Below are 26,845 nucleotides of genomic sequence, written 5' to 3' on the forward strand. Positions count from 1 at the left end.
TTGGTAGTCGTAGGCAGGTATTTGCGATTGGCAACTTTCATGGCATTTTTCTAGATACGGCAACACAAGTTGCATCCATGTATTTGAGTATTTATGAAGTCTGTGTGTGAAGTGAGAAGAATAGTCGAACCATAATAAATTAAATCAAAAAATCTAGTTAATATGTTGTCAATTTATACGTAAACAAAAGGAAGTTCAAGTGGAAATTGTTGCAATTTTATTTATACACGTCAAAAGAAACAAACGAATTGGATACAACACGAGAAAACCAGAACCTTTTTGTTGTCGAGAAAACGTCGCCTTTTTCTTCGTTCGGCTCGCTGTTGAAGAGATTTGTGTAATTAAATCAATTTTTTTTTCTTGTGTGTCGGGTAGTTAGTGTTGTTGGTGGTGTTATTGCTATATGTGTATATATTTTTGTGTATTGTGGACTGGCTGACTGGCTGTCCCCTCACACTACACTCTTTTTTACAGCAGCAATTTTATACAACAGAATCGTGTGTACTATATAGAGAAAGGAATGGATGCATGGACGGCTCTATTGTTCTTACAAGAAGAATACTAAAAAAATATCAAATACCTCTGAAAAAAAAAAGAAATAAACAATAACGAAATACTATTGAATGCATTCCGCTGCATTTTGAACAGACTGTTTTTGTGGTGTCTACTTTCGCGTTTATCCTATCCTGATGTGTCTCTACTATTGGAAGAAAAAGTAATCTACAACAACTATAACTATTTGTGTTCCCCATCATTTTAGGCAACAAAATGCAAAGTCAGCAATCGCCAAATCCAAATTCGCAATTGCAGCCTGCACAACAAACACAACAACAGTCCTCAGCCGCGGTACTGATGCAGCAGACACAATTACTACAAAATCAAGGCAATACAGTGGGCAAGATCAATGACACTACGCCAAATCTATCAACTGTTGGTAAGTGCGTTTTATTTAAAAATAATTTACAACACCATTAAGAAAATGAAGGAAGCCATTATAAAACCATTTTCATTTTGATGACATTGTAGGCTAGCGGCCGGACGGACGAACCTTATTAGTTAGTGCAAAAAGGGAGAAATTCCAAAATTCCACCTAGGAAAGTTTCCAAGGCGGCGTTCGGGCGGTGCAACGGTTGGTGGTGGCATTATTTTCTCATGACACACAAAAAATAGAATATTCGAACATTACCTGTCTCCTTTCTCATTATTATTGACATAGGATGAGGAGGAGGAGGGTTCGCTGAGGCAGGCAGGCTGGCAGAAGTAGTTTATATGTATTGCAAGTGATGATTACGCGCTTGACTGATATGATGTACACATAGGAGATATGTATGTATTTTGGTACGTGTGTGTATTAAAAATATATAGCGCCTGTTTGTGTGTGCGCCAAATGACTGCTTGAACGTGCGAGTGAGCAAAAAGCATGTGCCTGTATTTGCGTATAGAAGAAATTAAAAAAAAAAAAAAAAAACACAAAAAATCGAAAAAAGAGTTGTCATAAGTTGTTTTGAATGCTGTTCTATAGAGATGTAGAATAAATTCCATGTGAATATTATATGGATCGGTCCCCTCCAACACGACGTACATATAAACAATAAAAATTGACACATTCCACCAGGGAAGCCAACTGTTCCGAGGTAAAAATCGCTACAGCCACATACGCACCCTATGTCTGTAGCGATTTTTACCTTTAAACAGTTGACATTCCTACTAAAACGGTGGTTTTTGTACGTCAAAAATCACCACATGTAGCGGGAAAACCACCAAGTTGGCACCCCTGCATTCCACCGTAATAAGCTTTATTAGAACTTCTGAAATGATGCAATGGGCTATTTGTACAGCCAATCGAAGTAATGATCCAATCTATTGTTTATAAGCAATCTGATGAAGTTGTTGAAATCTTGTCCCCCTTCATCGTCTGTTCCTTCAATTGCCTAAAGAAACTAATTTCGATAATAGAAGCTTGTAATGTTTACCACAGGTACAAGCTTTTGTTGCTCTGCTTAGGCTGATATACAGGCTTTGTGGGGAAGGTAATTAATAATTCCTAGGATAGGTATGTTTTTCGGACATACTAGGTCCAAGTCACGGTTAGGGACAGCTCTCGGATTGGGCTGACATTTTTACCGTAGGTTGTCTTTGGTACCCCGATCACAACGATATACAACTTTTCCGGGGGATGTCCATACTTCCCGAGATGAGATATGGGTCTTGACTTTTTTACTTTTATCAACATTATTAATTGTCCTATGCAATACGGGTACCGTTTTAAAGCTCATGAAGAGTGCTTTGTAATGCCGTTAATAATCTGAAATGGTAGTCTTCTAATAATAATTTATTAAATTATTATACGTCGACATTTAAAAAAAAAAAAAAGTTTTTTAAGTAGCTGGTTTGCCCAAAAAAGAATATGAAAATGTCAATCCCTATATCTCAGAAAACATGGACTTACAGGGGAAAGATATATAATATAGTTGTGATCAGGGTCACCAGGAAGTATCGATTTTTTTCGGAAAAGTTATATATGTATATATACCCCTAAACGAGACTTACGCCACTGCAAGAATTTACAAATTAATTATTTTTTTTTTTTTAATTAATTTGAATAGTTTTACAGATGTTTTGCTACAACAGCAACATCCAAAGGGGTTTAAGCTCGATGACGTACGGTTATGGCACAGCAAATCGATAGAACCTCCATAGATGTACCGCCCAATTTGCGGTATTTTTTACGCCATTGTTGTCGTGCTGATGATCGTTAACTGGGTAGCTGATGCTGGAGAGTACTAAAAGCGAAATCGGTCTGTATGCGATTCACCTTTGCTGGCATCCTTGTCTGGCTTCAGTGGCCGGACCACAATGTTTATATTTCAGACTTCGGGAACGATGTGGGTGGCTATCGACAGGTTGAGAACTTTAGTGAGATACTCAACTCCCTGCTCTTCCAGCTGTTTCAGCATTACCATGAAGATTTCATCAGGTCCTAACACTTTGTATGATTTAGCGATCCTGATCACATTCGCAACATCATCCATTGTAAATTGTGTCGAGCGCACCGCTTCGGATCAGTCAGCGTAACGTCGCCAAACGAGCTCCTAGCTTCCTTCTTTCCAGGGTATGAGAGTGACATAAGCGTTGCCCACAATTTACTTACTCCGGCTCAAATGTTGCAACTCTTCAGATGATTTAACCACTTTTTCCGCTTATGTTCAGCGACTCTGGGGTCCTTGGGGTTGACACGACGAAGCTCAGCACTCTCATTTGCTAACCTCGTCGCCTCCGCTGAAATGTTTTGTCTCACTTCGGTTATTCGACTAGCAGGTATATGGCGAACATCTGCAGCAGTGATACTGTCTCCGAACGTCCTTTCTGCTACCCTGAAACAAGGTCAATTAGTTTCCCATGATTGACAAAAGTGCGGCGTTCAGAGGTGATGAAATCGGGCGGTCTGCTGATGGTGATTATGGGGAAATTGTCTAACCCAAGAGAGACGACAATTGACGTCATTTTTCAGACCAGGTGACACGATGGTTATATCTGGCAAACTGTGACACTCTCCGCTAATTCAATCCCACGGCAGCGGGTTCATTCGTACCGGATTGACCCGGAACCATAGTGTTTTGTCCAGCGGCTGCCAACCCAGCATTAAACCTATGCTTCTACGTAGGTTTAAATGCTGCTACAACAACAACTCTCCGCGACCTCATTGACCGCGCAAAACGTATAACTATGAATCTGCTTAGCCAGCACTATATCGCTTCTTTCGTTTCCGAAGACCGATTGCCACAACTCATGGTGAGCATTAAAGTCCTCCAAGACCACAGAATAAACATGGACAAAACTAGGAGTTGACCTAGGTTGATGAATTATAGCACAAGTACTTATGAGGGCATAGGAATAACAAGTAAAAAAGTATCAGTCGGCTTTGCCGACAGAGATATACCCTCAGCCTGTGTACATTAAAACATTTTTTACCAACAAAAATGTTGATTAGGATTAAAGATCAAAAGTTTTGCGGAGGACATACTTAAAGGAATGGATCGACATAGACCATTATGGAAGTGGATCTTCAGCCACTACATATGGTGCAATAGGGGGTTTTTACACCCTTCGGACTGTTTTCTCAAGAAGTACGGACTTGCCCCTGAAAAAACTTGTACCATCGTAATTGAGGCAGCGAATGCAAGTTGCTTCAACAAAAATCAAAGTGATTCAATAGCAGGTCTCAAAGTGAACTTATCCGAAAACTTGTGTGGGAGGTACCGGATGGAGTGAACAAACATAGTCCATATTTGAACCTGATTTATATCTGGTAAATATATTAGGATACGTAAAGTATGGATCAAATCGGCCGCTCCCTTCAAGAGTTACCGTACGAACAGTTTTGAACTTTTGTGGGGGAGGTACCTGAAGGAGTGGACCCATATGGCTTATCTTCGAACTTAAACTATGCTTGGACAAAATATTACTAAGGCCAAATTTTGGATCGAATCGGCATACCCGTTCGAGAGTTATCTTGTGCTCCAACCGCCTCACACGGTGTCATGGGGTTTTTTGCAACTTTCAGGCTAATTTCTCAGGAAGTATTGACTTGCCCCGTATGAAACTTATACCGTCGTATGGGGGGCAGTGAATACAAGTTGCTGAAGCAAAAATCAAAGCGATTCGAGAGATGGCCATAAACTGAACTTTTCCGAAATTTTATGTGGGAGGTACCTAAAGGAGTGGACCGATTGAGTCCAGGGCTATCGTGCGCTCCAGCCAGACAGACGGACGGACATTGCTCAATCGACTCCAAATTGTCTGAAACATATTTCGTCCAAACATACTTGGGGTCTAAAACCATTATTTCGATGAGGAACATTTTGCCCGTATGAAAGTGTATATACCCACGTTAGCATAAATGCTGAGGGTATAAATATATGATTGTAATTAGGACCATAAGGCCTACATTAGGTTACAATTTTAAAACGATTATGGAAAATAAATTAAACTGTCCTTATTAAAAAAAGTTTTTGTATCCGAAGTAGAGGATCGATATAGTATTTTTCCGAAAATATTACGATGTGAAAAATGTGGACCATTTAATTCTACCAGAAATTGGATGAGATTACAAATTGAAACCATACTAAATCAAATGCGGTTGCAAGGGTTTTTTTCAGATTAATTCATTTTTATATTACTTAAAACCCTATAAGGTATTTTATTAAAGACTTAATTCCCTTTTCATTGCAAAATACAACCCAAATGTAATCAAATTGAATGGTGTAAATTGTATTTAGTGATAATTAAAATTTATACCCTTTGCCGTTACCACCGTTCTCCTCCTATCAACCCGACACAAAATTCCCAACAATAAGTTCTCGTTATCGCTGTGTTGGCAACACCGCCACCGCCGTCAGTGCGTTTGTATTTGGAGCTTCTCTTGGTGTATTTACGATTTCATGAGTACGACTAGCATTGTATGAGTGTAGAATTTACAAAATTTTCCGATAATGCCTTGTGCCCACCAACCAGCAGCAGCTAACCTTTTCCGTAATCTGTGATAAAGTCGTTGTGTGGCCATATATTAGCGTATCAAACTAAAACAACAATAAAGAGAATGAACACCTCACGTCAACATATGACATGGTTGTGAAGCAGCAGAACGGGAACACCGTTCACATGTTTCATTTAATTTGTTATTTTTTATGTTCAATTGGTCTCGGCTGAATCATTTGGCCATTGTCAGTTACTACTAGGGAGTGCATCAGAGTAGCACCTATCTCTGCAGCAGCAGTAGCAGAAACAAGGGAAGTGTGTGTGTGCAAGGAGAAAACGACAGGTGGAACGAGAATAACGAGAAACAACAAAGAAGAACAACAATAAGTAATAGAGAAGCCAAGAAGGGAGTACAGTACAGGTCGTAATTGTACTGACATTTTGTGCAAAATTTACAATCATCACCACCACCAACCTTCCATCCATTTCTCCATCCCCAAACATTGCACAAATGACAGTATTGTGTTACCTCTGACTTAATACGTAATGTGTGCTAATGACAGCAACAACAAACAAAAAAAAAAACAGCAGCAGTAGCAATAGCAACAAACCAGGAACAACATATCGCCATTTGCCTTTGTAACAATTCGCTGTTAATTTGCAAGCAGAGCAATATAACAGAAGAAGAATTATCAACAACGACACTCTGTCTCACTCGTCAACCAGCAAATAGGTTCTAGTCGAAACGTCACCCTACCCCTATCTTTTCACATACAATCATTTTTTGATAGGGTGTTGTAACACAGCAAAATCAGCTCGTATGTGTAGGTGACCGACCGACCACCTTTTTTGTGATTGTTATAAAGCCCGTTCCGTTCGTTCGGCAGAGAAGGAAAGATCTTACATCAGAAGCAATCCATCGGTATATGTATACACCTAGCTAACAGCATGTGTTTAGGGGGGGAACCTACTCAGCTAAGTTCGGCTGAACGATGGGAGTGTGACAGACTGACGTACCTCGTATACTACGTACATGTGCTGCTGTGTATTGTTTTGTTGTTATTAGGGTATGCGTGAGTGTATTTTATTGTGACAACATTGCCCTCCTTCTTACTCTAGTGAGAGATTCTATAAGATTTTCTTTCTGTTGCTGCTGCTGCTACTGTTTTGTGTGCTTTTCGGTTGATATTTTCATTTTGTATTTTTTTTTTTTTTTTGTAGAATTTCACCCTTGAAATTTTACAAGAAAACCTTGGTCGGTCAGTCAGTAGGTGGAAAATACACACAAAATCACACACATTAAGAGATTGCTTTCGGTTTTTTTTTGTTTGGTGGCCCGCAAGAATATCCTTCACCTACAAAAAAATTGTTCTTCTAGGAAATATAGTAGTGCCACAATCACGAAGTGCAATTGCATGAACGACATAACACCACATACACACAAGCTCCTCCACACACCTTACTACTATCAAGAGATTGGATGTTGGTTTTTGATGGTTACAACAATTATCATCGAACATGTCGCAATTTATGTTTTTGACTAACGAATGTAATGATTCCGCAGAAGGTATGGAAGATATGGAATATAATTCTTATAAGAAATTAATTAAAATTCTTCTTATTTTTGTTTGATTGATATAGGTAACTACAAAGCAATGTTAGGAGAAATTGACATCCTTTAGGTGAAGAGCGGGAAGTGATGAGAAAAATGGGAAAAGCTTAGTACGATTGAGGGCTATTCTAAAAATTCCCCGTGAGGTTTGTCTTTCCGCTGTTTCTTAACTTAAGGGAGAAAGTGAAAAAACTCATGGTGAATTTTCGTTCAGAATAACCCCAAATATGATTAGCATTTCATGTGATTCTTTTTAATAGCAGATGCTAATACCCGGCTGCCTATATGAATTGATGTAAATACTACTCTATACTGAATGGAAGTTGTTGTATACCTCCCCTCATTCGATGTCGTATGACATCCGCAAATTTTATAATAACACGCAATAACAATTTGTGAAAATAATTGTGAATCTCTATTCAATCTACGTGACCTACGATTTCGCCAATAATCTCTTCTCCAGTTTGTAATGAACACCGTTATTCTAAAACTTTCTTAGTACTTTGACAACACTCTTCACCATATAGGAAACCTTTGAGAGCATTTTGATTCTGGAAGCCTTTGGAATCATCCCAAATATTTTTGGCTTAAATGTCGTTTAGTAGGAGAAAATGTCAAGACCCATATCTCGGGAAGTATGGATTTCCCCCGGAAAATTATATGTCGTTGTATTCAGGATGCCAAGGGCTGTCTACTGTAAAAATTTCAGCCCGATCCGAAAGGTGCCCCTAAACAACCTAAAGGTGTGAAAGTACAAAATTTCCGAAATGTCAAGACCCATATCTCGGGAAGTATGGACTTCCCCCTGGAAAATTATATATCGTTGTATTCAGGATGCCAAGGGCTGTCTGCTGTAAAAATTTCAGCCTGATCCGAGAGGTGCCCCTAAACAACCTAAAGGTGTGAAAGTACGAAATTTCCGAAATGTTAAGACCCATATCTCGAGAAGTATGGACTTCCCCCCCGGAATATTATATATCGTTGTATTCAGGATGCCAAGGGCTGTCTACTGTAAAAATTTCAGCCCGATCCGAGAGGTGCCCCTAAACAACCTAAAGGTGTGAAAGTACGAAATTTCCGAAATGTCAAGACCCATATCTCAGGAAGTATGGATTTTCCCCCCGGAAAATTATATATCGTTGGAATCAGGGTCCCAAGAGCTACCTCGTACCGATCCGAGAGGTGCCCCTAAACGACACTTGGTCCATATTTTTATATCCTCAGACTTATGCCTATCGATGTTTTATAATACACTTGTCAATATATGAAATGGCCTTATTGAAATACTGGGTTTAAACCCACATAGTCAGGTTCTTCCGTCTGTTTAGTATGATGTAGCGTAGCACACGATAACTCTGGAAAGAAGGGATAACAATTTTAGAGCGATGTGGGGGCTTAAGACCACAATTTCCCACTTTCATTATTCTGGAAGTGTCGAACAGGGGGAAATTGTGACCGACTAAAGAATTAGAGATCCGGGGTGTCAGGTGAACTCCTGGATGTCAGGTGAATGCGTGCCTTTCGGTGCTCCAAGGTTTGCAGTTAGGGTACCAAGTGTATTAGAAAGGAGCGTCGTTGAAACCTGGACGTCTCAATGCTCTATAGGCTTAGTTGTCAAGTCCCTGCCATGGTACTGGACCTTCATATCTCCATTAAATCAATGATACATGGATTCTACAAAAATGAACAAAAACAATACTGACAGGGGGAGGGGGGACGGAAAAAATGTTACCTGTCTAGAAGTAGTCAAGGACAGTCTGACTGAACAAAGCCGGTAACTTCTAGCACTTCTAGCCCTGAGCCTCAGCCAGGGTAGTGCTTCTGCTGGGACGAATGACAGCTTATCGGTAGACGAAATGGACGCCGCAGTCATTCCAGCGACTCTAGTCGACATTAATCAACTCTCGACCTCAGCGGAAACACTCAACTCCTTGAAGCCTGGACCATTGGAGGTACCAGCTAACCGACAATCGGCCGCAGGCGATAAAACTAGCCTCCCGATGCCTCAAGAACTAGATGAACTACCTCAAGAAGTTCATCGGCAGGGAACCTTCGTCCATCTCCATGAGGGAACAACAAGCATATCAAGCAGGATTGAGTAGCATTCACACGGACGCAGTTGCCAAGGCCTTAAGCAATTATAGTGTGAATAAAGTATTCGGAGTACATCCTCCATCTATCGCAGCTGAGGAGCGTCAGCTGCCACGACAAACCAGAGTAGTTTTGGCTCAAGTACGCTCGGGATATTGCAGTCGCCTAAATTCGTATTGAGCGAAAATCGATCGCGCCGTGCAAGACATATGCCCAGTATGCGGCATGGGCCCGCACGACACACAACACCTTTTTAACTGCCCCGCCAAACCTACCCATCTACCTCCAGTGGATCTGTGGCTACATCCCATCGAAACAGCCACTTTTCTGGAACTGGAGATAGACCCAGAGCCAGATTGAACAGAGGAACGAACATATAAACATAACAAAAACACTGTTAGAACAACAACAACATGAGGGAAATCAATTTAATCTGGGTGGTAACAACTTTGAAAGGAAACATCCTCTCGTACCCAAGAGAAATCCTGAATGTAACAAGCTTGCCCTCATCCCGATGGCTGTAGAGAGACTAAGCTAGGCTCAACGTCAACATCGACCCTGTAAACCCCAAAGCTCAAATTGAGAGCGATGGTGGTTTGACTCAGCCCCTGTGAAGGATTCTACTCTCTTGACTTCAACTCTCTCTTCAAAAGGAGGTCCTGCTCAAACAGAGTCCCACTAAAAGTGGAGAGAGCTGAAGGCAAAGGAGTTAAAACAAGCCCAAATAAAATCAGGGACACAGAGAGATTGAAGAATACGACGAAGAGGGTTAGGTCTACGGAAGAACCACATCCCAAGGCTAAAACACCCAACCCGAGCCAGGACTCCAAACCTCCTACCTCCTCTGCCGATTATCGAAGAGAGAGCAGAAAAGACATCACAACGGAATCAGCCTCTCATCTTGAGCCCAAAGGCGTTTCCCGATTTCTTCTCTTACGGGTAGCGGTACTAGGATGAAGACAGGCAGATCAATGGTACCCGATGAACTTCGAATAGCATTCATCGACATATCTGATCCTAATGGCAAGATCAACGACAATCGATGGCTGCTAATTGAAAATCGCCTGCGTGACGTTATGTTCGTGGGCGACAGGGAACCTCACCAAACACACACAGTTCAGTAGGGCAGAGGAATCAAGGTCATCTGCTGTGAAAACAAGGAATCTTTAGACTTCCTTCTCAACACAATAGAAGGCCTCGGCGAACTGCGAGTGTTAGCGACTGTTAGGGTGACCTTAGACCTTTCTTAGAGAAAGGGTGCTTCCATAGACCTTTCTGAAAGAAAGGGTGCTTCCATAGAACTCTCTGAAAGAAAGGCTGCTTCCATAGACCTTTCTGAAAGAAAGGGTGCTTCCATAGACCTTTCTGCAAGAAAGGGTGCTTCCATAGACCTTTCTGCAAGAATGGGTGCTTCCATAGAACTTTCTCAAAGAAGGGTGCTTCCATAGACCTTTCTTAAAGAAAGGGTGCTTCCATAGACGTTTCTGAAAGAAAGGGTGCTTCCATAGACCTTTCTCAAAGAAGGGTGCTTCCATAGACCTTTCTTAAAGAAAGGGTGCTTCCATAGAACATTCTGAAAGAAAGGGTGCTTCCATAGACCTTTCTGCAAGAAAGGGTGCTTCCATAGACCTTTTTGCAAGAAAGGGTGCTTCCATAGACCTTTCTGCAAGAAAAGGGTTCTTCCATAGCACTTTCTGCAAGAAAGGGTGCTTCCATAGACGTTTCTGCAAGAAAGGGTGCTTCCATAGACCTTTCTGCAAGAAAGGCTGCTTCCACAGACCCTTATTTTCTTTTCAAAATTAGGCACGACTCCTGTTTTCCATTTTTTTATTTTCGTAGGTTGATATCTAAACTGTGGCCTGGAAATTTCTAACTTATTTTTGTTCCACATAATCCTCTTAAATTTTTATTAACTAAATTTTTGTTTTATCTTTACAGGTCTTTTGGAATTAGCACATCGTGAATACCAAGCGGTCGACTATGAAAATGCCGAAAAACATTGCATGCAACTTTGGCGACAAGATAGCACCAATACTGGAGTGCTATTACTATTATCTTCCATACATTTTCAATGTCGTCGTTTGGAAAAATCAGCACAATTTTCAACGCTGGCCATAAAGCAGAATCCTTTATTGGCTGAAGCTTATAGGTAAGTTGGGAATAATTCCGAATTTAAACATAACAAATAATGAATAACACTTTTTTTGCAGTAACTTGGGAAATGTGTTCAAAGAACGTGGACAATTGCAGGAAGCTTTAGAAAATTATCGACGTGCTGTACGCTTAAAGCCCGATTTTATTGATGGCTATATTAATTTGGCAGCCGCTTTGGTGGCAGCACGTGAAATGGAAGCTGCCGTGCAAGCCTATATAACCGCATTACAGTACAATCCAGTAAGTTTTTTTGAGAGAGATATATTATTACTTAGGAATATAGGATTCCAAAACCTCAAAACTTAAAGATTGAACATTATAATTTGTTTTTTTTTTTTATTTTTTCAGGATTTGTACTGTGTTCGTAGTGATTTGGGAAACCTATTGAAGGCATTGGGTCGGCTAGAAGAAGCCAAGGTAAGAATTTAAAATTATTGCTCCGTTTTTCTAAGACGATTTGAAAGCAAATTAGTTCGAATTACTATCAAACTTCTGTTTTTTGAAAATTATTTTCTTCATTTTTAATTTTAATCAAATAAAAAATTTATATACGAAGTGGTAATTCGAATGAATTTAGTTTCGAATCGTCTTGGAGAAGACATCTTTTTCTAAGTATCACCATGCTCATTGCTTATCTTTTGTCCTATAGGCCTGCTATTTAAAAGCTATTGAAACCTGTCCCAATTTTGCAGTAGCTTGGAGTAATTTGGGCTGTGTTTTCAATGCCCAAGGTGAAATTTGGCTAGCCATACATCATTTTGAAAAGGCGGTAACATTAGATCCAAATTTCTTAGATGCTTACATTAATTTGGGCAATGTTTTGAAAGAAGCCAGAATTTTTGACAGGTAAATATCATCTTTAATTTTGGTGATTATAATACTAATAATATTTAAAATTTTTTTCTTTATAGAGCCGTGGCCGCCTACTTAAGAGCATTGAATCTTTCACCAAATAATGCCGTTGTACATGGAAATTTGGCGTGTGTCTACTATGAACAAGGTCTGATTGATTTGGCCATTGACACCTATCGAAGGGCAATTGAATTGCAACCAAATTTCCCAGATGCTTATTGTAATTTAGCAAATGCTCTCAAGGAGAAAGGACAAGTAAGTTAATGTTAACATTTAATACTCTCGGCCATATCGGAAATGTGCCTCACTGAAATTATGGTCTTGGACACGACATATGTTAAGACTAAATTCGTACTAGACACTTTTGCTTTCTTACGAATATCGTACATCGAATTATTTTTTCAAATCTTTTCAATTTCGGAAATGATGGACTATATCAGTCCACAAATATGTATTAAGTGAAGTATAACGACTGGAATTTTTACCGAAGTTTGTCTTTGTGGCCAGGGCTTGCAATGATATATTTTTTTTTCTTTCGAGAGAAAGTCCATACTTCCTGAGATAAAGCACTGAAAACTTAAATGACTGAGGAGCACGATAACATACGAATTAAGTATCTGTAGGGTGATTCTCTAACTCATTTTTGAGTTACTGACAAATATCGGTAACATTGAAATGCTTGAAATTTTGGTAATTAACGATATTTTTCGGTAAGTTAGCGACCAAAAAATAGTAGTCGTAAAGTTATACCGATAGCAACAGAGTTTTCAACTTTTATTTGAATTTTTTATTCTTAATTTTGCGTTTTAATTTTACCGATTTTTGTCGGTAACTAAAAAAAAAAAATAGATAGTGGATCACACTGCTGATTTGGCCGACACTTTATATTCGGTTTTCTGCGGTTATAAAAAAGTCGAAAGTCGAGTTTAAGACAACTGAAATAATCGCAAGACCAAAAAATCGCATTTTTAGTTTTAGACCAAAATCGAAAAGTCGAAGAATCGAAGTCGAAGAATCGAAAGTCGAAGAATACGAAATACCCAGAGGTCCTTAGGCGTGGGTTTTTAAAGAATTTTTTTTAAATACTCAGAGGTCCTTAGGCGTGGATTTTTTAAAGAACTTTTTTTTTAAATACCCAGGGGTCCTTAGGCTTGGATTTTTAAAGATTTTTTTTTAAATACCCAAAGGTCCTTAGGCATGGATTTTTAAAGAATTTTTTTGAAATACCCAGAGGTCCTTAGGCGTGGATTTTAAAAGAACTTTTTTTTAAATACCCAGAGGTCCTTAGGCGTGTATTTTAAAGAATTTTTTTAAATACCCAGAGGTCCTTAGACGTGGATTTTTAAAGATTTTTTTTTAAATACCCAAAGGTCCTTAGGCGTGGATTTTTAAAGAAATTTTTTTAATACCCAGAGGTCTTAGGCGTGGATTTTTAAAGAAATTTTTTTAATACCCAGAGGTCTTAGGCGTGGATTTTTAAAGATTTTTTGTATTATCCAGAGTTCCTTAGGCGTGGATTTTTAAAGAAATTTTTTTAAATACCCAGAGGTCCTTAGACATGGATTTTTAAAGAATTTTTTTTAAAATACCCAAAGGTCCTTAGGCGTGGATTTTTGAAGAAAATTTTTCAAATAAACAGAGGTCCTTAGGCGTGGATTTTTAAAGAAAATTTTTCAAATACCCAGAGGTCTCTAGGCGTGGATTTTTAAAGAAAATTTTTCAAATACCCAGAGGTCCTTAGGCGTGGATTTTTGAAGACATTTTTTCAAATACCCAGAGGTCCTTAGGCGTGGATTTTTAAAGACATTTTTTCAAATACCCAGAGGTCCTTAGGCGTGGATTTTTAAAGATATTTTTTCAAATACCCAGAGGTCCTTAGGCGTGGATTTTTAAAGACATTTTTTCAAATACCCTGAGGTCCTTAGGCGTGGATTTTTAAAGACATTTTTTCAAATACCCAGAGGTCCTTAGGCGTGGATTTTTAAAGACATTTTTTCAAATACCCAGAGGTCCTTAGGTGTGGATTTTTAAAGACATTTTTTTAAATACCCAGAGGTCCTTAGGCGTGGATTTTTAAAGACATTTTTTCAAATACCCAGAGGTCCTTAGGCGTGGATTTTTAAAGACATTTTTTCAAATACCCAGAGGTCCTTAGGTGTGGATTTTTAAAGACATTTTTTTAAATACCCAGAGGTCCTTAGGCGTGGATTTTTAAAGACATTTTTTCAAATAACCAGAAATAACCAAGAAAATTTTTCAAATAACCAGAGGTCCTTAGGCGTGGATTTTTAAAGAAAATTTTTCAAATACCCAGAGGTCCTTAGGCGTGGATTTTTAAAGACATTTTTTTAAATACCCAGAGGTCCTTAGGCGTGGATTTTTAAAGACATTTTTTCAAATAACCAGAAATAACCAAGAAAATTTTTCAAATAACCAGAGGTCCTTAGGCGTGGATTTTTAAAGAAAATTTTTCAAATACCCAGAGGTCCTTAGGCGTGGATTTTTAAAGACATTTTTTTCAAATACCCAGAGGTCCTTAGGCGTGGATTTTTAAAGAAATTTGTTCAAATACCCAGAGGTCCTTAGGCTTGGATTTTTAAAGACATTTTTTCAAATACCCAGAGGTCCTTAGGCGTGGATTTTTAAAGAAAATTTTTCAAATAACCAGAAATAACCAAGAAAATTTTTCAAATAACCAGAGGTCCTTAGGCGTGGATTTTTAAAGAAATTTTTTCAAATACCCAGAGGTCCTTAGGCGTGGATTTTTAAAGAAAATTTTTCAAATACCCAGAGGTCCTTAGGCGTGGATTTTTAAAGAAATTTTTTCAAATACCCAGAGGTCTCTAGGCGTGGATTTTTAAAGAAAATTTTTCAAATACCCAGAGGTCCTTAGGCGTGGATTTTTAAAGATATTTTTTCAAATACCCAGAGGTCCTTAGGCGTGGATTTTTAAAGATATTTTTTCAAATACCCAGAGGTCCTTAGGCGTGGATTTTTAAAGATATTTTTTCAAATACCCAGAGGTCCTTAGGCGTGGATTTTTAAAGACATTTTTTCAAATACCCAGAGGTCCTTAGGCGTGGATTTTTAAAGACATTTTTTCAAATACCCAGAGGTCCTTAGGCGTGGATTTTTAAAGATATTTTTTCAAATACCCAGAGGTCCTTAGGCGTGGATTTTTAAAGAAATTTTTTCAAATACCCAGAGGTCTCTAGGCGTGGATTTTTAAAGAAATTTTTTCAAATACCCAGAGGTCCTTAGGCGTGGATTTTTGAAGACATTTTTTCAAATACCCAGAGGTCCTTAGGCGTGGATTTTTAAAGACATTTTTTCAAATACCCAGAGGTCCTTAGGAGTGGATTTTTAAAGATATTTTTTCAAATACCCAGAGGTCCTTAGGCGTGGATTTTTAAAGACATTTTTTCAAATACCCAGAGGTCCTTAGGCGTGGATTTTTAAAGATATTTTTTCAAATACCCAGAGGTCCTTAGGCGTGGATTTTTAAAGACATTTTTTCAAATACCCAGAGGTCCTTAGGCGTGGATTTTTAAAGACATTTTTTCAAATACCCAGAGGTCCTTAGGCGTGGATTTTTAAAGACATTTTTTCAAATACCCAGAGGTCCTTAGGCGTGGATTTTTAAAGACATTTTTTTAAATACCCAGAGGTCCTTAGGCGTGGATTTTTAAAGACATTTTTTCAAATAACCAGAAATAACCAAGAAAATTTTTCAAATAACCAGAGGTCCTTAGGCGTGGATTTTTAAAGAAAATTTTTCAAATACCCAGAGGTCCTTAGGCGTGGATTTTTAAAGAAATTTTTTCAAATACCAAGAGGTCCTTAGGCGTGGATTTTTAAAGAAAATTTTTCAAATACCCAGAGGTCCTTAGGCGTGGATTTTTAAAGATTTTTTTTCAAATACCCAGAGGTCCTTAGGCGTGGATTTTTAAAGACATTTTTTCAAATACCCAGAGGTCCTTAGGCGTGGATTTTTAAAGATTTTTTTTTCAAATACCCAGAGGTCCTTAGGCGTGGATTTTTAAAGATTTTTTTTCAAATACCCAGAGGTCCTTAGGCGTGGATTTTTAAAGAAAAATTTTCAAATACCCTGAGGTCCTTAGGCGTGAATTTTTAAAGAAAAATTTTCAAATACCCTGAGGTCCTTAGGCGTGGATTTTTAAAGATTTTTTTTTAAATACCCAGAGGTACTTAGGCGTGGATTTTTAAAGAATTTTTTTTTTAAATACCCAGAGGTCCTTAGGCGTGGATTTTTAAAGAATTTTTTTTTAAATACCCAGAGGTACTTAAGCGTGGATTTTTAAAGAATTCTTTTTTTAAATACCCAGAGGTACTTAGGCGTGGATTTTTAAAGAATTTTTTTTTTTAAATACCCAGAGGTACTTAGGCGTGGATTTTTAAAGAATTTTTTTTTTTAAATACCCAGAGGTACTTAGGCGTGGATTTTTAAAGTATTTTTTTTTAAATACCCAGAGGTACTTAGGCGTGGATTTTTAAAGTTTTTTTTTTAAATGCCCATAGGCAATTAAGTGTGGATTTTTAAAGATTTTTTTTTAAATACCCAGAGGTCCTTAGGCGTGGATTTTTTAAGAAATTTTTTTTTTAAGTACCCATAGGCAATTAGGTATGGATTTTTAAAGATTATTTTCAAACACCCAGAAGTCCACAGTTGCGGATTTTTAAGGATCTTTTTCAAACACCCAGAGGCCCTCGGGTGTGGATTTTTATACCCTCAACATTTATGCTAACGAGGGTATATACACTTTCATACGGGCAAAATGTGCCTCATCGAAATAATGGTTTTAGATCCCAAGTATGTTTGGACCAAATGTGTTTCAGACAATTTTGAGTCGATTGAGCAATGTCCGAACGTCTGTCTGTCTGGCTGGCTGGAGCGCACGATAACTCTCGGATCAACCGATTCGAAGATGGGCTATATCGATCCACTCCTTCCGGTACATCCCCCACAAAAGTTCGGAGAATTTGTGCGCACGATAACTCTTGAAAGAAGCAACCGATTTGATCCATACTTTGTACATCGTGAAATTTCTACTAAACTTAGATGGGGTTCCAAAATGGACTCAATCGGTCCACTCCTTCGGGTACCTCCCACACAAAATTTCGGATAAGTTCAGATTAGTTCCTGCTCTCGAATAGCTTTGATTTTTGTTGCAACAAGTTGTATTCATTGCCCCCCATACGACGGTACAAGTTTCATCAGGGGCAAGCCCATACTTCCTGAGAAAATAGCCTGAAAGATGCAAAAAGCCCCCATAACACCGTGTGTAGTGGATGGAGCGCAAGATAACTCTCGAACGGATCTGCCGATTCGGTCCAAAATTTGGCCTTCGTAATATTTTGTCCAAACATAGTTTAAATTCGAAGATAAGCCACATCGGTCCACTCCTTCAGGTACCTCCCCTACAAAAGTTCAAAAATGTTCAGAAAAATTGTGCGCACAATAACTCTTGAAGGGAGTGGCCGATATAATCCATACAAGTTTCATCAGGGGCAAGTCCATACTTCCTGAGAAAATAGCCTGAAAGATGCAAAAAGTCCCCATAACACCGTGTGTAGTGGATGGAGCGCAAGATAACTCTCGAACGGATCTGCCGATTCGGTCCAAAATTTGGCCTTCGTAATATTTTGTCCAAACATATTTTAAATTCGAAGATAAGCCACATCGGTCCACTCCTTCAGGTACCTCCCCTACAAAAGTTCAAAAATGTTCGGAAAAATTGTGCGCACAATAACTCTTGAAGGGAGTGGCCGATATAATCCATACTTTGCACATCCTAATATAACTACCAGATATAGATCAGATTCGAATATTGACTATATTTGTCTACTTCTTCTGGTACCTCTCACACAAAATTTCGGATAAGTTCACTTTAAGACCTGTTCGCGAATCACTTTGATATTTGTTGAAGCGATTTGCATTCGCTACCTCCATTACGACGGTAAAAGTTTTTTTCAGGGGCAAGTCCATATTTCTTAGGAAAACAGCCCGAAATATGTAAAAAATTCCTATGTCACCATATGTGGTTGTCGGAGAGCACGATAATTCTCGAACTGTTCAACCGACTGTTCAACCAACATTTAGTCTTCGTCATATTATATCCAAACTTAATTTCATGAGGCAATACCGGTCCACAACTTCCGGTACTTCTCCCCAATATTTCAAAAATGTCACTAAAATGCTAGGACGATATCACTTGAATGGGGCAACCAATTTGGTCCAAACTTTGGATCTCCTAATATTTTGTCAAAATTTAGTTTAACTTCTAAAATGGCCCATATCGGTCCTCCCTAAGGGTACCTCCCCAACAAAGGTTCAACATTTGTGTCTTAGTGCAGTTAATTCCTAATCCACATTTTTGTCGGCACGTTCAAATGTCCAAAAAGGGCCACAAATTTTTGAAAAGACCCTAAATACATTCGATCTGTCCGTAGGTGAAAGTTTCACTTCACATTGGCTGAGGGTATATATCGGTCGGCAAAGCCGACTGACACTTTTTTACTTAAAAGGACTTCTTCTGCCTAAAGAGGATCTTAAAAGGTATTCTTCTGCCTGTAGAAGATCAAAGAAAGGGTTTTCTGCCTATAGAAGACCTTAAAAGGCCTTATTCTGCCACAGAAGACCTCAAAAGACTTTCTTCCACCTATAAAATACCCTAAAAGGCCTTCTTCTGTATATAATACCTTAAAAAGTATTGTTCTACCTATAGAATACTTTAAAAGGTTTTATTCTGCCTATATAAGATCTTAAAATGCCTTATATTCCCTCTAGAAGACCTTAAAAGGATTTCTTCTGCCTATAGAAGACTTTAAAAGTGTTTCTTCCGCCTATATAATAACTTAAGAGGTTTTGTTCAGCTAACATAAGACATTATAAAGTCTTATTCTGCCTATAGAAGACCTCAAAGTGCCTTCTTGTGCCTGTAAAAGTCCTTGAAAGTTCTACTTCCCTCTATAGAAGACCCAAAAATGTCTTGATTTGTTTATAAAAGACCTTAGAAGATCTTCTTTTGTGCTTAAATCCAGTTTAAGGCAACTTTTCATATCGTTTGATCATGACTACAACAGTATAACTTATTTTTTGGTCCAAATGCCCAAATTTTTGGGCCCACCCCCCAAAATACCTCTTACACAGTAAAGTTTTTTTTACCACAGGTTCCAAAAGTTTCCAGACAAACACTAAAAATCCATTTTATCTTTTTTTCATATTCCAGGTTAAAGAAGCCGAAGAATGTTATAACACCGCTTTGCGATTGTGTCCCAATCATGCTGATTCTCTTAACAATTTAGCCAATATTAAACGTGAACAAGGATTCATTGAAGAAGCCACACGGCTGTATTTGAAGGCGTTGGAAGTATTCCCCGATTTTGCTGCAGCTCATTCGAATCTGGCCTCTGTGTTACAACAACAAGGAAAATTAAAAGAAGCTCTTATGCATTATAAGGAAGCTATACGAATTAATCCAACATTCGCTGATGCCTATTCCAATATGGGTAATACTCTGAAAGAATTGCAAGATGTTACGGGAGCTTTACAGTGCTACTCGAGGGCCATTCAAATCAATCCAGCTTTTGCTGATGCTCACAGTAATTTGGCCAGTATTCACAAGGATTCTGGCAATATACCCGAAGCCATACAATCGTATCGTACGGCATTGAAACTGAAACCCGATTTCCCCGATGCCTATTGCAATTTGGCTCACTGTCTGCAGATCGTTTGTGATTGGACAGATTATGAGGCACGCATGAAGAAACTGGTTAGCATTGTGGCCGAGCAACTGGAAAAGAATCGTTTGCCTTCAGTGCATCCACATCATTCAATGTTATATCCATTGTCGCATGATTTCCGTAAAGCAATAGCAGCTCGACATGCCAACTTGTGCATAGAAAAGATTCTTGTGTTGCACAAGCCTCCATACAAGTTTACCAGAGAGGTGCCAAATGGTGAACGCATACGCATTGGATATGTGAGCTCAGATTTTGGCAATCATCCCACCTCCCATCTAATGCAGTCGATACCGGGTCTACATGATCGCTCACAAGTGGAAATCTTCTGTTATTCGTTGAGTCCCGACGATGGTACAACGTTCCGCTATAAGATCTCACAAGAGGCTGAACATTTTGTGGACTTGTCAACAATCCCCTGTAACGGCAAGGCGGCAGATCGTATCTATAATGATGGCATCCATATATTGGTCAATATGAATGGTTATACCAAGGGAGCTAGAAATGAAATTTTCGCTCTACGGCCGGCTCCCATACAAGTCATGTGGCTGGGCTATCCCGGCACCAGCGGAGCTTCATTTATGGATTATATTATTACAGATTCGGTGACAAGTCCCATGGAATTGGCCCATCAATATAGCGAGAAATTGGCCTACATGCCTTACACCTATTTCATCGGAGATCACAAGCAGATGTTCCCCCATCTAAAGGAACGCCTCATTGTGGCGGATAAACAACAATCTGTTGTGGCAGACAATGTGGCCGTTATCAATGCCACAGATCTTTCACCATTGGTGGAGAATACCGGTGTCAAGGAGATCCGTGAAGTTATAAATTCCGGCAAACCCATGGAAATAACACACAAAGTGGCCGAATTACCCAATACAACACAAATCGTATCAATGATTGCATCCGGACAAATCCAGACCTCATTGAACGGTGTTGTACTACAGAATGGCTTGGCCACAACACAGACAAATAATAAGGCAGCAACTGGCGAAGAAGTACCACAGAGCATTGTCATTACAACAAGGCGGCAATACAATTTACCCGATGATGCCATCGTCTACTGTAATTTCAATCAGCTATATAAAATTGATCCTCTGACGCTGCAGACATGGATGAACATTTTAAAGGCTGTGCCGAATTCAGTGTTATGGCTATTGCGTTTCCCAGCTGTGGGTGAACAGAATATTAAGAAAACAGTGGAGGAAATGGGTATGTGGAGGAATGTTTATATCACAAATTAATGAATGTAGTAATTTGGTTTTTTTTTCTTTCTTTTTATTTTATTTAGGAGTTTCACCGGATCGTGTTATCTTTTCGAATGTGGCCTGCAAGGAAGAACATGTGCGACGTGGTCAATTGGCTGATGTCTGTCTTGATACACCATTGTGTAATGGACACACCACATCTATGGACGTTCTGTGGACTGGTACACCAGTGGTAACATTACCGGGTGAAACGTTGGCCTCAAGGTGAGTGGTACTGGGATGAAGTAGATTACAATATTGGTTCAATCTGGTGAAAAGAAATGTGTGGGAGGAAAAACTGATAATAAACATTTTGAAGTTCATTGTGTTGGCTATCGAGACATCAATTTTGGCCCAATACAAATTGGGGCGGCTGCATCGTCCGCATCTTAACTGAGCTAAAAGAACCCATGTCTATCATGGCAGCTGGCGTTCTTCTGCTGCGGTAGATGGGTGGTGTACGGCATTTGCACTGTACCTTTGTACTACCTGCGCAACTGCATCATTGTGAATGCTATTCAAGTCTGCCTAATAGTCACGTTGATCTAGAGGTTCTCGCTTCAATCTTTGATCCTCTCTCCTCAGATCATGAAGATCGGGACGAGCCTGTGTAAGGGAAGCATATTCACTAGATCGTGGCAATCCGTCATTTCTCTTGGATCAGACCATTTTCCCATAATTGTCTCCATTAGCAGACCGCCCGACTTCATCACCTCTGAACACCATACTTTCGTCAATCATGGGAAAGCTTATTGACCGAGTTTCAGAGAGTTCACTAATCAGCCCAACTCTTCTGATGTTCGTATAACTGACGTTCCGAGACATCATCACTGCTGCAGACTTTCGCCATATACCTGCTGATCGAATAACCGTAGTGAAACCAAACTTTAAGCAGAGGCGATAGGATTAGCAAATGAGCGTAATGTGCTTCGTCGTGCCAACTCCAGTGACTCCAGAGTCAGGGAGCTGACAATGGTAGTAAACAGGTTGGTCGGTGAGCATAAGCGGAACAAGTGGTTAAACCATCTGAAGATTTGCAACATTGGTGCCGTAATAAGTGAATTTCGGGCAACGGTTAAGTTACTGTCGTACCCTGGAAAGAATGAAGGTAGGACCTCAGCCACGTTTGGCGACGTTACGCTGTCTGATCCGAGGAGATGGGCAAGGTTTTTCAGTCAACAGTTTGTCGCTGCACGCCAACTCCACACATATTAGTCGAGGACTCAACCAGAGCAAACCGTGTGATTGAACAGTGATGGTAGCGCTTGACTTATCAAAAGCCTTTGGTTCTGTCAAGCACTCCACGCTGTTTGAGGACATCGAGCAGACAACCCAATCACCGGTCATTAAGCTCAACACTAAACGATAAAATTTAATAAAAGTTTAAATTAAAAGATCTTCGCCCTGACAAGCAAAATTTAAACCCTCCGGCCATGTTTGAAACGTTGGATAATCAATTATATGTGTGGACGTTAGCTGTCCGCGTAGTTCAGCAATAAGAAGTCTAAGTCTCGAAGAGTGAAACAGGGAATTCCCCAAGCCTGGGGTATTATCTCCGGAATTTGTTAACCTCTACCTCTCCTGTTTTCCGCCTCTCCAGACGGCATTGAGATCGTAACGTATGCGGATGTTTGTACGATCTTGGCATCAGGTATCTTCCCTGAAAGACTCCTATTTGACCGCGGCAACATTTGACAGCATGATCATGTCGTCCGCGCATGCCACATCTATCTGTGCAGATAAGGAAACCTTGTTGACGCGTTATAGATAGGTCGGTCTGTGCGGAGCCAGTATTGTCCGCGAATAAAAGTGCAACGCGATGGAAAAACATTCGAAGATGTGAGAGTGCCGCCCTGGGAACTGCAAAAGGGTACCTTCTCATGTCTCCAGTGGACCATCTACTTGGGAGACAAAGATTATTCCAGTACAGCAAAAGAATGATATGCTTTCGTTGCAGTACTTGCTCCGATATTGCCGTGAGAGGGTCAGCTGCCACGACAAACCAGAATAGTTTTGTCTCAACTACGCTCAAGATGATTCAGCTATCTAAATTGCTATAGGGCAAGGATAGATGACACCGTGCAAAACATCTGCCCGACATGAGGCACAGGCCCGCACGACACACTGCATACTTTCAACTACCCTGTCAAGGAGGGTTGATATCTCCGGAACTGTTTAACCTCTACCTTTCCTGTATTCCGCGCCCTCCAGACGGCATTGAGATCGTAACGTATGCGGATGATTGTACGATCCTGGCGTCAGGTGCTTACGCCGATGACATCTGTGAGAGACTGAACTCCTATTTAACCGATCTTACCACCTTTTTCCACGCGAGGAATATGCAGATATCCGCCACTAAATCGACAGCCACTCTGTTCACCACATGGACGGCGCAGTATAGAAGAGAGTTGAATATCAAGGTCGATGGTAACAGAATTCCGACCACAAACTGCCCCAAAATTCTAGGGGTCACATTCGTCACCACTTTCACGTCGTGCGCGCACGCCACATCTATCTGCGACAAACTGAAGAATAGGAACAAGGTCCTCAAGTCCCTAGCCGGCAGCACTTGTGGTGCAGATAAAGAAACCTTGTTGACCACGTATTAAGCGATAGGTCGGTCTGTGGTAAGCTATGCGGCGCCAGTTTGGTCTCCGAATTTATGTGACACTCAGTGGGATAAGATTCAAATTTTTCAGAACGCCGCCCTGAGAACAGCAACAGGAGGCACCCCTTAAATCTACAGTGGACCATCTACACGAGGAGGCAACGATTCTTCCAGTACGTCAACATAATGAGATGCTATCGTTGCAGTACTTGCTCGGGCGTTGCCGTGAGAGCCATCCCAATCACCGTTTGCTGGCCACCGATACACCCAGGAATATCAAGAAGGATATTCATGCTCTAGAGACGACGGTCCAACAATATAGGAGAGAACCTCTAGATCAACAGGCATATCAGGCAGGTTTGAACAGCATTCACACGGACACAGTTGCTAAGACCATAAGCAGTTATTTTGTGAATGCAGTCATCGGAGCACATCCCCCATCTATCGCAGCTGATGAGCGTCAGCTGCCACGACAAACCAGAGTAGTTTTGGCTCAATTACGCTCGGTATATTGCAGTCGCCTAAATTCCTATTGGGCGGGAATCGATCGCACCGTGCAAGACATCTGCCCAGTATGCGACATGGGCCCGCACGATACTAAGCACCTATTCAACTGCCCCGCCAAGCCTACTCATCTGACTCCAGTGGATCTGTGGTTACATCCCATCGAAGTAGCCAACTTCCTGGAACTGGAGATAGACCCAGAGCCAGATTGAACAGGAAATGTAGGAACAAGGTCCTCAAGTCCCTAGCCGGCAGCACTTGGGGTGCAGATAAAGAAACCTTGTTGACCACCTATAAAGCGATAGGTCGGTATGTGGTAAGCTATGCGGCGCCAGTTTGGTCTCCGAATTTATGTGACACGCAGTGGGATAAGATTCAAATTTGTCAGAACGCCGCCCTGAGAACAGCAACAGGGTGCCTACTCAAATCTACTGTAGACCATCTACATGAGGAGGCAAAGATTCTTCCAGTACGACAACATAATGAGATGCTATCGTTGCAGTACTTGCTCGGGTGTTGCCGTGAGAGCCATCCCAATTACCGTCTGCTGGCCACCGATACACCCAGGCATATCAAGAAGGATATTCATGCTCTAGAGACGACGGTCCAACAATATACGCTCAGGATATTGCAGTCGCCTAAATTCCTATTGGGCGGGAATCGATCGCACCGTGCAAGACATCTGCCCAGTATGCGGCATGGGCCCGCACGATACTAAGCACCTATTCAACTGCCCCGCCAAGCCTACTCATCTGACTCCAGTAGATCTGTGGTTACATCCCATCGAAGTAGCCAACTTCCTGGAACTGGAGATAGACCAGGAGCAGCAACGAACATGCAAACATAATAATAAAACACTGTTACAACAACAACAACATACATTCCTAAAACTGGAGATAGACCCAGATCCAGAAAAGGCAGAAAAACGAACACACAAACATATCAAGTACTGTTACAACAACAACATAACTCCTATAACAATAGTCGTGGAGGCGGCTAAGGCCAGAGCAGCCTCGGAAGTGCAACCCTTCCCTACATCATTTACATTTCACCGATGTTTGGTGGATGCAGATCTGGCAAACGGAACAGATTCATGACCCGGGGTCTTCTCTATCTGGCACGGATCAAAAGAGATCGTAGAAAGCAATCCGGCGATTGTCTGTGTGGACATTCCAGGCTATGCTGTTCCCAAAATAGCAACCGATAAATATAAATCAAAAAAATTAAGTGTGTCAATCTGCTATGGCAACATTTGTTGGTCTTGTTTTGTTGTTAACTCCACACCCATGACGCCCCACTTTAGAGCATTTTAATTTTCCCTCGGTCTAGCGTAATTTTTGTGATATTTTTACTGGTTTTCTGTTTCATCTATTGTCCCTTAATTCCTCTTTATACTAATTTCAACTTTTTGTTTCATTATTTTCAGAGTGGCTGCCTCACAATTGGCTACCTTGGGATGCCCTGAATTAATTGCCAGTACCCGCCAAGAATATCAAGAAATTTCCATACGCCTGGGCACAGATCGTGAATATTTGAAATCACTGCGAGCCAAGGTGTGGAAGGCCCGTGATGAAAGTCCCCTGTTTGATTGCAAGCAGTATGCTCAAGGCCTGGAAATGTTATTCATGCAAATGTGGAAACGTTTCCTGAGGAGTGAACCGCCAGATCATATTTCTGCCATAGAAAATAAATAAATTTTTCTTTAGAAATACATACAGCAAGGACCATCATCATCACTATCACCACCACCATCTTCATCCACACCACACATATTAATTTGTTAGATCACACGCAAGATCATCATTATCATTTTACCATGCCCCTATTCCGCCACCAATACATCTTAACACACATCACTACCCTCCTCTAAAAGAACTAACAACTGCAACGCTCCACAAGGCTCGTTTATAGTGTATAGGAACAAACAAAAAAAAGAAGAAGAAAAAAGACGGACATAAAGTTAAACCTTTACTGAATTTGATCCTGTTCGTTTCATTTCAATTCCTCCCCCCCTTACTATAGCAGACTCACACACACACAGACATGTAGATTGCAAATAATAACAATATTCGCTCTATAACAAAAGTAATTAACAAAACAATTAGATGATTGAATAGCAGAAAAATGAATGGAGAAATTTAATTTATTTAAACAAAACAAAAATATAGTTTAAACAAATAATCTACACACAGAAATTGTATGGAAAAAGAATTCTTCATGAATTATGGCTTAAAGAAGGTTGCATAGATAGATGACTGAAGCAAGAAGACGCGGTGCGATTTTAAACATAAGGAATGAGTGGTAACTTTAGTTGAAGACAACAAATCTATGAAGAAATGGAAAATATTAAAACAAACCTCTACTGTTGACTAGAGTGATTATTTGGCTAATTTATAAATTTAGTCAATCTCATTGCTCTATTGTATTTATAGAAACAAAACAAAAACAAAAAAGAATCGTGTTATAAATATTAAATTATGATAATCTTAAAGAAAAAAACAAAAACAATTAAACAACCACAAAAAATAAAAA

At 39.9% G+C, this 26,845-nt stretch overlaps 1 protein-coding gene across 23 annotated transcripts; it reads left to right on the top strand.

Moving 5' to 3' along the window:
- On the top strand, positions 1-26,845 carry sxc (O-linked N-acetylglucosamine (GlcNAc) transferase sxc). 23 transcript variants are annotated; one of them, XM_073991636.1, is made up of 11 exons: positions 494-934; positions 1,027-1,338; positions 6,857-7,045; positions 11,120-11,330; positions 11,392-11,575; positions 11,684-11,752; positions 11,985-12,181; positions 12,247-12,442; positions 19,438-21,166; positions 21,246-21,426; positions 25,740-26,845. In XM_073991636.1, exons 3-11 carry the CDS (start codon positions 6,997-6,999, stop codon positions 26,005-26,007), a joined length of 3,084 nt encoding a protein of 1,027 aa, XP_073847737.1. In that variant the 5' UTR covers positions 494-934; positions 1,027-1,338; positions 6,857-6,996; the 3' UTR covers positions 26,008-26,845. The 23 variants fall into 23 exon arrangements, with proteins under 23 accessions (XP_073847719.1, XP_073847718.1, XP_073847716.1 ...); XM_073991618.1 differs by lacking the exons at positions 1,027-1,338; positions 6,857-7,045 and adding an exon at positions 1-337 and having other exon boundaries at positions 478-934; XM_073991617.1 differs by lacking the exons at positions 1,027-1,338; positions 6,857-7,045 and adding an exon at positions 1-337.

This window comes from Musca autumnalis, unplaced genomic scaffold, assembly GCF_047663935.1.
Source record: "Musca autumnalis isolate F117 unplaced genomic scaffold, ASM4766393v1 scaffold_5, whole genome shotgun sequence".
NCBI lineage: Eukaryota > Metazoa > Arthropoda > Insecta > Diptera > Muscidae > Musca > Musca autumnalis.

Coding starts and splice junctions, on each gene's coding strand:
- sxc (XM_073991618.1), top strand. CDS start 769: ATGCAAAGTCAGCAATCGCCAAATCCAAATTCGCAATTGCAGCCTGCA. Junction 935..11,119: donor GCCAAATCTATCAACTGTTG/GTAAGTGCGTTT, acceptor TTATCTTTACAG/GTCTTTTGGAATTAGCACAT. Junction 11,331..11,391: donor TTATTGGCTGAAGCTTATAG/GTAAGTTGGGAA, acceptor CTTTTTTTGCAG/TAACTTGGGAAATGTGTTCA.